General features: G+C 41.2%; 1 protein-coding gene across 1 annotated transcript in view; it reads right to left on the bottom strand.

The window, feature by feature from the left end:
- Positions 1–12522, bottom strand: part of L (zinc finger protein Lobe) — a 77567-nt gene that overhangs the window by 58849 nt on the left and 6196 nt on the right. The window contains exons 3-4 of the mRNA XM_083035401.1: positions 8000–8080; positions 7556–7621 (exon numbers count right to left, since the gene is read on the bottom strand). Of these exons, the coding sequence (XP_082891527.1) occupies positions 7556–7621; positions 8000–8080 (147 nt within the window). The remainder of the gene's footprint in view (positions 1–7555; positions 7622–7999; positions 8081–12522) is intronic.

Here is a 12522-nt window from a genome sequence, read left to right as displayed (position 1 = left end):
TATTATATGTGAAATTCTTATTTTTCAGGCATTCAAATTTCAGATTACGAAACGGCATGTATGCCGTAGCGATGAGAAGTGTCGAAGTATTAATGTGAAGATCAGAAAGAGAGCGTCGTAATACGTGCGCAGGCTTTTTGAAGGATCGTTACTACTATATGGCCTCGAGATACCCTGATACCTTTTATCTCCTCAAGTTACTAAGTTTTACCGGAGCTGAAGCTGAAGAGCGCCTGGACGGCGAACGAGCGCCACGAGTTATTAGTCATAGTTATTAGACGAGTTTTTCATCCAGTTCCTCTCTTTGTATAAGACCTATCTGCAAGCCCGGCTCGGAAAGTTAGCTCTCTCGTTCGTTCGTGGGAGGGAAATAACAGGTGGTATTTCGCGGTCCCCTTTGTCGGTTATTCAGCACCGGAGCAAAGCCGCGATTGCAGTCGCCGAACTAATCTCCGGAATGTTGCGCTAATCTCGCACTCGAAAGAAGACTTCGTCCATTCCTGGTCGCTTTGACGCGAATTGTTCAACTTAAAGCACGACCAAAATGTCACCTCGTAATAGCGTTTCGCTTTGGAAGAGCTTCTTGGGAAAGCTTCTTCAAGCAAACGGAAATGATTTATCAGAAAAGTAATGTTTTGCAAAGAAGATTACTTTCGAGAGCCAACCAACTTTCGATCAAAGTATTGCTTGCGAAAAAAATTAATCGTTCTAAAATTTGAGCTATGTAGAAATCATGTATAAAATTATAAGTATCTTTGTTAAATCTTATATAATCGTGCGTGCTGTATGTAAGAACTAAAATTTTAATAGGATTAAGTAATTTAGATATTTTTTTTAATTGATGGCAAAATCTCCAAAGCTTCTTAAAGCAGATTGTCTGATAAACATATTTTCCGGATCGCATGTAAACACGTCGCGTAGACCGACCTAAATTTTCGCGATCGCGAGAGCAGCTGCGCACTTGTAGAAGTTTATCGTGCGACGATGCAATGTAATTGTATTACGTACAAGGCGGGAAATGGCGACGCGTCGAGAGAGCGAGTTTATAATGAGATCGTATCACACATATTTTCCATGTTTGCCGACATTACTTGCCTGCCTTCGCGTGCAGTTCGTCCGTCTGCGAAACTACAAAATATGCTTCGATTTCGCGCGCGCTAGTAGTACACATCACCGTAGAATGCAACCGGGAAAAGAAGACGGATTACCCGCGGATGTGTTCGAGTAGCTTTGCGAATTCGGCCGTATTCGCAAACGCGTGTGTATGCGTGTACGCGCGATGTATACACGAGCTTCTCGTAGGTGTAAGCGTAGGAGGAATACAGCTACGTGGAGAGGATTCATCGTGTGGCTTTACGTACGAGAGAAAGAGAGAAATGAACGGGTGGAGAAGCGAGAGGGTAGGAGATGAAGAGGATGAACAACGGGAAGAGAGCGGAGCGAGAGGAAGGGAGAGAGATAGAGGGACCTGGAGTCGGTCCCGAGGGATACGTAGGAGCTGCGCCACGGCCCGAGGCAGCTCGTCACCTGGGACACCCTTATATCGCCAAGTACAGTCGCGTCGAGAAAGCGCCATTGTACCTAAAGCCAGTTCCTCCCTGCTTTCTGGATCAAGAGTCAGTTGCGACTCGTCATTCCTGCCTGCTTGTCACACGAAAGATCCGCTACGATGTAAATGCGTTCGGCGACAATAAACAAAAAACTGATCGAGTCGCAGGTCGCTATTAGATGATGATCGATTGCTTTAATCTTTGATTGCTCGGCTAGTTGTTTCGTTATTCTTATATTAATGAGAGAAACGTTTATTCGTCCCTAGATAAATATTTATTGCAGAAGTTGCATCTATATGATATATCGTACGTGTAACAAATTAAATATAATATAATTGAGAAGAGAATATTAATTAATTGGAAGAGAAGATAATTAATTAAAGGATTAAAAAGTCAACAATTTTCTTGATCAAATAAAATTTACGAGTTTAAAAGTTTCTAGTTTCGTTTAACATGAAAATGACGAATCTGTTACATATTTCTGTAAATTCATGCGATCGAGCGCTCTTCGAGAAAATGTGATGGAAAAACGGAAAATTGTTCTGCATTTTGTCAATAGCACGTCACTCGTCGAGTTTCTCATCATCGACCCGACGAAACATGCAATTGCGACCGCACCATGGAAACGCGATTTCCCAAAATGTTCGGAGAATCCACAGGGGTTTGCGAAATACAGCTTTATTAGCGGACGCTGTATTGGGAATATAAGACGTAAAACGTGGAAAGCCCGACGAAGAGGAAGAGGAGAAGGAGAAACGTGCTGGGATAAAGGGGATGAAGCACGAGAAGAGGGACGAGCCGGACAGAAATACAGAGCGAGATGAAGACAGATACGCGGCGGGGAGTGGATAGGAAGGAGATGGGAGAAGTAAAAAGAAGAAAGAGAGTTAGTTTTATTAGTGGGTGACGGCATCGGGAATACATAAGACGCAACAACGTAAAAAGGAAAAGGTAGAGAATCACGAAGAGCGAAGGAAAGAGGCAGAAAGAGAAAACGCGCGAGATAAGGAAGAAGAGAGATGAAAAGATAAAGATAGAGAGAAAAAGAGAGAAGTAACGATGAAGAGGAGAGGGTAGGTGAGCGCGAAGAGGCAGCGGGGCCAAGTCCCGAGGGAGTTAGTGCTCTCCTCTGGCGCTGCCAGCACTCGGGAACGCGAAAGAGGGATGAAGAGAGGAAGGGTAGGAGGTGAACTAATCAGCTCGACGCATGCGCCCGGGGCTGCTCTTAGAGTCCCTCGGGATTCCCCTGGCATTCCCCATAATATACCCTCTTTCCCCCTGATCCCCTGCCGCACCCTCGAAGCGCGCCCTCCCAAAACCCCCAGCCACCCTCTTTACTCTCCTCGCAGCCTCCGCTCGGTCGCAGCTGTACCGACCGGCTCTACAGGACTTTCCAACTTCCCGGAGGGAAGTCAAGATCAAGAACGCTCCATGCGATTATGGGTTTTACGTTCATTATTTTACGTTCTATATTTTGTAACTGTAAATCTCACAAATGCATTTGGACACGAATCGTTTTTATTTCTTATTGCGTTCTCTTTTTATATCTCCTATATCTCGAAATCAAAAAATTGTTGGATCCCTTTACACATTTTCAATAAATTACTGAACTACCATATAATAAAATTATATCTATATATAATATGCAAACAATTTCCCATAAAATCCGCTACGATTTTACAAACAAAGCATATTTATTTCTCTTTCTTTGCTTCGTCGCAAATTTCCATCGAATCTGTCACAGCAATTATCGCAAAATCCTACGAGACAATTCACGAGAGAGAGAGAGATATTCCAAGTGATGTTACAATCTTCCCCGCCGACCACCGCCTCTCCGTCACCCACCATCGGGCCCGAGGAGTTGTGCCGGCTTTCCCCATCGGGATTCGAGATCCCCCATTTTCTTAATGTCAGAGATTTCAATCTGTCACGAGAGCGGGCTCGGCAACTTTTCGCTTATCCGTCCGACAATTTCTACGGCGGGCACCGCCAAAGTTTTGCGCGTCGTGTAATTTAGCTCGCATTACTTTTCGCCGAGACACTAGTGATTCGTCAACGGAAGGGAGAAAAAGAAAGCTGTTCACGAGATAAGAAAGCTATATACGCGAGTTGGTCATCAATAGTCAAAAGTATATAAATTCGTAATTATGTTGAAGATTAACGAAAAAAAAATTATTTCAATATATATTTATTTTAATATCAGATAAAAGTACTTAAAAAAATCTTGTAAAATCCACAAGTGTAAAGTCATTAAAACTCGACTCTAAATTGAACATATAGGATATATTTTCTCATTTTCGTTACTTATGTATTTTGGAATCTAAAGTGAGAGAAGGTTGAGTGTCCCGTAAAAAAAGGCAAAAAATGTTGAGGGATTAAAAACATTGACGATCGCTAATTGGCTATGTTTTGCGCGTAATAACGAAAAAGAGAAAGAAGGGAGAAAAGCTTGAGGGTGTATAACTCGACCGGCTGAATAATCGAGTCCCGGCGGGGATGACTTGTAGCGGCCCTTCAAAGGTCGATTTCTCTCTCTTTCTATCGTAATTTCTTCAGCTGATGGCTGCAATAAGGCGTTAACCTGCATTCACTCGCGCACGTCCTTTCTTTTTCTCTATCTCCGATCCTTTCTCCATGTGCACTGTTAAGGAGAAAGGAGAAGCCGATATTCCCCGGATAATGATAATAATACACAAACGCGTGGGGTGAACACTTGCCTCCGTCGTGTTACCGGAAGCTCGTTGTGAAGTCATTAGCGATGTCCCGCGCGAGTCGAGGTGTCATGTTCAAGGCTCGTGCTCGTATTTTTGCAAACGTACGCGTATTATACGCCGATGCGCATCAAGTTTGTTTTTTATCCATTTTAATCTAGCAATGTATGATTTGTTGTATTTTCTCTTAGACAATTATATCTAAATACGAGAACTGTGTTCATATATGCATATATGCGCGTATGGGATATGGGAAACTTGTGATAATTGTTACTTTTATTTATCGATCTTAAAAAAAAGAAATATCGAGAAACGCTATTTCAAGTTTGGCAAGTTTTGGCTTAAAAGATCGGCGGGGGTTTTACGTCATAGTCATCTATATGTATGTCTCTAATACGACGAGAAGAATTGCCACGTGGGCCAATTCCTTTCGAAATGCTGATAGGGTGACGCAGGTGGCGAAGGTGATCCCTGCGCTGCATATTATGTCGATATATTATCTCGTAACCGAAATCCCCTTATATCGTCCAACGATATGGTTTCAAAATAGCGCTTTGACATGGTTCAAACGCGAAAACAATATAAACTTCTTGCACACATGTAATACATTAATGCAATAAATTACGTAATAATTCTTGAAAACAGTTCGAATTTAAAACACAAATATGTTACTTATAGAGATTTACTACCATTAAATTATGTCAAATATATTTGAGAAGAAAATGTTGAGAAGATTGTACGTATTTATTATTGAAAATACTTTTATTTTGTAATTTTTTGCTTATTGATGCTTGAATATTATTTAAGCTGATATTAAGAGATCGATGCGTTTCTGCAATTCTAGAATGCAGAGACGTCTCGACGGAATAATTGCACGGTTAAATAGCGCGTCACAGGCGTTAGAAATTCTTGTCGACGCAGGGCGATATGTGCCGCGCATTAATTATCGCCTCGCCTTAAATAAATTAGGGTAGTAAACGCGTTATTGCATCTCGCGGCATGCCGAAATCGTCTATTGAATTATTAATACGTCTGGTAAAGGTCGCGAAAATGTATGTGTGCTGCCGAAAATAGGCGCAGTCTTACGAGCGAGAAAATATGTGCTCAGACTCTCAAAGATGGTTAAGATTTTATCTCTTTATATATGCTGATATACTCTCTTCGTATCTTCATATATGATTGATAAAATGGTCTTGACCTTTGAAAATTATCGGGACAATACGTGTAACGTCCAGCTTCGAAGTTTGATGAAAAAAATATGAATACCATCGGTATATATCATGCTAATTATACGCGCCACCAAGTTGAACGGCAAACTTCGAGGCCTCGAAAGTGAAACGTATAACTTCGGCACTAATATCTTAGCCGATACTTTGACCCGATATTCTCATTGTGGTATTTTGCTTAAAGCGGGTGTACAGTTCTATCTTACCGAGATAATTTATCATGATTAAAAATATAAGAGATTATACAAATCAAATATATTTATCGCATGGAAAGGTTTATCTTTCCAGATGTTTAAAGTTAAAGAGTGAAAAAACCCATAAAGCCTGACTTTAAAAGACGCTTACAAAGATTAGAGAAAAAACCTTACAAAATTAGTTTTATAATAATCAGCAATATTAGCAAATCATTAAGAGCGAAGGCATTAGTATGTTTGTTGGATCGAAAAAATAAGAAAGAGAGAAAAGAGAGAGAGAGAGAGAGAGAGAGAGAGAGAGAAAGAATAACGATGTCCCAATGGTTTAATAAGCGGCATAGGTACACGGAGCATTAAAGAAGCGAAGGCAGAGCTCGATGTTTTCAGGTAAGCAGACGGACGAGGCATCTCCCGCGGGAGCGCGGGCCGCCTCCTGCGGGAGGCAACCTCGTTCTCCGCGAGCTTCTCCAAGCCGGGTTTTACCTCTGGGTATAAAGCGCGCGCGCAAGTACACTTTGCAAAAGGTAACCTGAAATAATAATCGAGCCGTATATACGTATACGGAGGAGCGGATAAAGGTTTGATCTTCCCGGCCTCCTCGGGGAGGAAAACTGCTGGATACTTGGGAAAGGTACGAATCTTTCGAGACAGTTTCGCTAGTTACGTAACAGGGACGGTACCGCAGGGCACGACGCCGCGCCGCGCGCGCACACAGGGGACGCGGAAATTTTACTTAGCGCAAAAATAGTTCGGATAGAAGAAACTGTCAGGGGACCGCGCGGAAGAAACGAAAAAGTAGACGTCGCGAGAGGGATACTATTCGTTTAATCTGTTCCGTTAGCTGGAATTCTCCTGCATCCGCGACAATTGAAAATTTATATCGGCGATTCACTCGCGATCGAAAATTAAATGACGATCCAATCAAACGTGCATCTAAATTGTAAGATTTCAGTCTTTTGTTCGTAAGTAAAATTAATTTGAATTAAAAAAAGAATTGGACAAACAAAATCGCGGATCGATCAATAGGAGAGTTTAAAATATATAATTTTGCTATTCAATATTTCACGACTTCTATTATTGTCAAGAGATAAATTTATAATAATTGTATTTAAAAAAATGCGAAATATATTCTGCGCTCTCTCTGCGGCAAAAAGTACGCGCCGTGTTTCTCATTGACCTCGAATGCCGATGAAGTACTTCGCGATATAAAGTAATCCAACATGCATATTTGGCGCACACAACAGCCGTGTGACCACAACGAGAATTACAAATCCTGTCATTCCGCCGACAGAGGAAACCGACGTCGTCGTGCCTCATCTCGCGCGCGGGAAAGAGGCGAAAAATGTGCGATGCAGCATATTGTTCGATGCACGTGCACTCATGCTTGGGATGGGTACGTGTCGCGCGTCCCGGCGAGTCCTCCGGGGGCCAAGGAATCCCATATTCATGAGATTTATAGCGGGATCGCGCTTCTTGAACACCTTCGAACAATGACGATGCATCCCGACGCATTGTTGCCCGCCCGTAGGGCAATTCGAGTAATGCACCGGAATGCATCGTGCGACGACTGTCCCCCTCGCTCTCTCTTTCTCTCGCAATTTCTTCGCATTGTTACGCAAAGGAGGACGAACGCGGGACGGCTGGTTCGTATTGCGCAAAGTGATTGATTTTACTTCGAGGATCTTCATCGAGAAAAATTTTAGATTTTTTTTCATACGCGATATGCTTCCGAGAATACTTTTAGATTTAAATCGGACACTTAAAAAATTTACGCTCGCGAGAACAGATATTACGATTTAAGGTTTAAGCGATGAAAAAATTGTGATTGTCAATTATTCTTTAATTAATCTAACAATAAATATAATAGTTCTTACCTTCTGCTGACTGACGACTGAAGGCCCGCTGCAACTCTTCTTCTTCCTCCTCTTCTTCGTCGTCCTCTGAAACATTCAAAATCAATATTAGTTGTATTTTCCATTCGCAAGAAAAATTTTCATTTTTTTATTCAACATTAATTATTATGTGACAAATTATGTTTGACAAATAAATGTGCTGTACTTAATATCAATGTTTATATATATTATATTAATTCATTGAGTAAAAGATTAGTAAGCTTTGTAGTTCACAGATAAATAATTTTAATTAATTTAGGTATTTTCTTTGTCTAATTATTTCACTGATTTTATTATATGAAGTGTGGAAAATGTGTTTTATTTATCTCGTATGATACATTGTGCAAACATTCTGCCACCTGTTGTACGTAAATACTAAAGAAAAGTCCATGAGAGAGAGCTGGCAGTCTAACAAATAACACTCACGCTTAATCGCCGTCGTTTCGTTATCCTGTTCGGCCGCCTCCAGGACATTCTGCTCGTTGCCGTCGTCCCACTCTTCGTCCCCTGCACAGAGAGAGAGACACAATCGTTAATTCTATTACATACATTTGCATATCGCCGGTAAAGAGCAAAATCTGCAGCTGCCACGAAGTACAAATGATAAATGCGACATTCTTGTTTTAAATCCAGCTACAGAAAATTTGTCAAATCCCCATCGTTATAGGTATATAATTTTCTTTTTTTTTTAAAGCTGTTGTAAAAAATTATAAAACTATTTAGAAGTCGAGAAGCGCTATATCGCGGTATATCATAAAAGAAAAAAAAGAAAAAAAAAACGAAACAACGAGCCATGTTTTCACCGTAAAATATATCCGGTCGACGCATAGGATGACGGCAGCGCTGCCACTCGTTTGTCACGTGGAACCGCAGAATTAAACTTAAAAAATTACACCCCCGTCCACGCGGCCAACAGGTCGTTTATTATTTTGCATGGTTCCGAGATCCAACGCCGTCACCCCGTTCTCACCCCCCTGTTCCTTCCCCCCACGGTGATTCGCTCTTTCGTTATCGCACAGCGAGTTTGCGCCGCAAACTTGCCACTCTAACGATTACGCTTCGTCGAGTTTCCGACGGTGTCAAACCGGCGTGTTCCTCTGTTCTACCTTCACTGTTGAGCTTTTATCCGAACGAGAGCATTTGTCACTGTTAACGGCTGATTAAGCTAACAAACCGCGTAAACTTTCTCTGCTAATTGCCGAAAATTGATTTGCTCGAACGCAAGAAGATACGTTTACGAAGATAAATAAATACAGCTGTTATCAGTCGTACAAATAACTGCAGTGCAGTTGAATTATTCCCATTACTTGATGATTAAATAAAATTATCTTTCGCTAATAAAATGTTTTACTAAAACCGCTGATAGAAGATTGAAAAGAGTTCAATGTGTAAACCAGTGTAAACGAATGAGTAAAATTTTCCGTAGAAATTCATCTCGATCTAATCCTAACGTTACTCTCTCTAACCGGGTGTTAGCTGTCAGACAACGAGAAACAATGAACATGTCAAATCTGCAGACGAGGCAATGGGGCTTAAATATTCTAGAAGATACGACACGGAGACATCCTTTGATCATATGCCTTCGCGCCCTCCGTACTCTGTCAGCTGTCAGGCATGTCTTGCGCTTCGTGTAAATGTAAACCACCGCCGTGATACCACGACGGTTAATGGTTCATCCATCATCGTGTAACCGAGGACTTTCGGCGAGTTCGATACGTTAATTGTCTTAGGATCGAGACCAGAAATGCGTGCCCAGTAAATTAATATCGGACCGTTTTGGACGCAAGAATCATTATTCGTCATTGTTGTAAATATGTTTGTCAATTATATATAAAAATTTTCTATAATAAAATATCTTTTAAATAAAACGATTTAATATGATGAAAAAAAAGATTTTATTTCTCGAAAAAATGGGATTCGTATGATCGGCCGAACATCGGCGAATTCAATTTACCGTAAAACACCGTAAACAATTGGATGTTGAGACGGTCTGGTCTTAACCAATAATCGTAAAGGTAGAGAGGGTGAGATCGGCTATATCGGCTCGAGGGCACCCTCTCCACACGTAACTATAACGCGCGTACATCGTTCCACAACAAGCCACGTAATACGACCTAGCCTAGACGATGTCATTCTCAAGATGGTCCGGGAGAAGGTCGACGAGGCGAGGGAGAAAGGGAGGTAAACTCACGAAAATACAGGTTGCAATCTCGGCACGAGCTCTGTGGCTAATCGTTAAACGGATGTGTTATTATAGCTTCGGCATGCATGCTCGGCAAGATAACTGCATATTGCGGCTTAACCCCTTCTAGGAGGATCATTCAAGTTGCCTCCGTCTCTCGATAATGCCTTTCACGATGAAAGTATATCGCGTCTTCCGAATAATAACGCTTTCTTTATTTTGATTGATTTTTTTTTACTATCTAAATTGATTAATTCAAATTTATTTAAGCGCTGTTTCATTATTATAAAATTGAGAATAAAGGAAGAAGAAATTCCATATATAAATTCGAACTTCTGAAAAATTAACAGATAATGGTCCTTTATTTAAGATATTGAGATTGTGTATAGTAGCGGTTTTAAATTTCAAGATAACGTTCGTGGCATTTAATAAATGATAACAACAAATAAAAATCTATTCACATCGGTATCTAAGCCAAGATACCAATCACGAAATGATTTCCAAGTTAGAAATTGACCCAACTTTTTAAAACAATTTTTCACCCTCACGAAATTTCTCTCGTTTTATGTCAAGCGTTCCGTGGGTTGATAACCCTTTCCGGTAACCCTTTCCGGTTGTGCTGGGGCGCGTCCCGCGGGACGCGTCAATCCTCACGGAAGTCCGCAAGGGTCCGCGAGTCATTAATCGATACGGCGTGAATAAAGGAGCGCCCTGCGGGTTACATCCGGGCCGCGCGCGATATCTCTATTCGCGTTGCAGCCGTCGTACGTCTTGGAGTCCGTGACAGGCAGGCAGGCAGGCAGGCAGGCAGGCAGGCAGGCAGGCAACCAAGCAAACAGGCAGACAGCCACCGCCATTGGGAAGGGCCGCTGCTGCTGGTGGGTGTAAGGAGGGTAAGGAGGATTGTCGGGAGGGAAGTCGAGGAAGATCCCTAGGGACCGCGTACCCAGGGTAGCTCTGACGCGGACTCAGACTCCCGAGGGACGCGAGCATCCGCCAGCGATGGCGCCGCCAAACCCCCTCCGGCGCCGTCAGCGAGGCATCTGCCTTCTTGAGGGCCCGGGAATATTGCGGAGGGCCTTTGGTGCCTGTCACGTTGACTCTCGCGGCATCACGTCAACGGCACCACGTTCGGTCGGTGTTTGTTACGCGATATTCTGTGTATATTTGTCGAATTATCGGAATATCCTAAATTTTTTTTTATTTCGGAGAAAATAACGAGATATATTGTAATCGTCTTGTAAAGTTTAACGTTATAAATATTTATCTTTTTCTTCGTGTGAATATTTTTTTCCTTTTACATATTTTCTTATAATTATTTTCATTTATTCATAAGCGAATCTGTCAATCGTTCATGAGCGAGCGCAGATGGGACGAGCAGATTCTCTGGTACAAGAGAGATAAAACCTAGAAAGAGAATTTCTTAAATCGACGTCGCTGTCGCGCGACGCGGATCGCCATAAAAGCGAAGCCAAGTTTGCGAACTTGTCAACGGGTGGTCGCTCGTCAAAGGAATACCGCCGCGTCGCGGGAATGCGTTCTCGAGTATGTCTTTTGTATAAGATGCGCGCGCGCTCTCTCCTTCCTGCGGAATACGCAGTCTTCCGCATATCTTCTGCACGCCATTAAGAAGCACACGCACGCGAATGACCTCTACCGAAGTTCGCCAACTTCATTTCCCGTTTTCTAATTCCGTACGGACGATCTAACCTTGTCGCGGATGTTGTAGTCTGTAGCTGCAACAACCGAACGCTCTTCAAGATCTTCGGAGAATATATTTTTTAAAACCGATACCACACGTATATGCGTGCGTGCGTCTATTTATGTAATTATATATGATTTATTAAAATATTACTTTGTCTTATAAGACACGACTGTGTTATTAGTATTTTACAAAATAATTTCAAGATCGATACAAATTTATACACAGTGAGAATTTTCTCTTAGAATTTACCCTGAAAATCATGGTAATCGTGGGACAATATGGTATAGAAAGAATTTTATGAGAATTTCTCTGATAAATAAATATTAATTTATCACAATAAAAATAATATCTATTACAATAAAATATACAATGTTTGATCAATTTTACTATGCAGTTTAGTAAAATTAATTAAATATGTTTTATATAATATTTTATTGTGATAGATATTATTATTTTTATTGTGATAAATATTAATCAGAGAGATTCTCATAAAATTCTTTCTATAACATACTGTCCCACGATTGCCATGATTTTCAGGGTAAATTCTAAGAGAAAATTCTCTCTGTGTACAAATTTATGTAGTTAGAGAAAATCTATCTTTCTTGGAATCGATAGAACGATTGATGCAAAATATTTTTAATTTATATTTTGAACGAAATTTGATAAATCACTTATTGAGCGTGATGAGAGACGAATAATAGATGTAATTGGATGTTGCGCGATGCAAAAGCCGCGTATTCTTCGTGGACAATAATTTAACGAGAGGCCGATAACTTAATCCAAGTTAGCGGGCGCGTTATAACGATTATGACCGCCGGCGAGGACTTAGTGCTGTCACTGCAAAAACTAATAGCAGCTTAAATTTTAGAGGAACCACGATTAAATGGCTTAAAACGCTAAGCCGGAAATTTACATTGTACCGGTAGTGCGACCGTCTCCTGTCTGTCCGATATTATTGCGACCTGAAGAAAGTTGCGCAAGCAAGTTTCGCTATCGATACGTAAAATCGAGAGCTGAATATAATATAATATGTCATTATAAACACAATTAACATTATATTAT

This window comes from Prenolepis imparis, unplaced genomic scaffold (assembly GCF_030444845.1).
Source record: "Prenolepis imparis isolate NDT839.2.m4 unplaced genomic scaffold, iyPreImpa1.0 SCAF_4, whole genome shotgun sequence".
Taxonomy (NCBI): Eukaryota; Metazoa; Arthropoda; class Insecta; order Hymenoptera; family Formicidae; genus Prenolepis; species Prenolepis imparis.
Note: the sequence above shows the minus strand (reverse complement) of the source record. Positions and strands in the feature narration are given on the sequence as shown.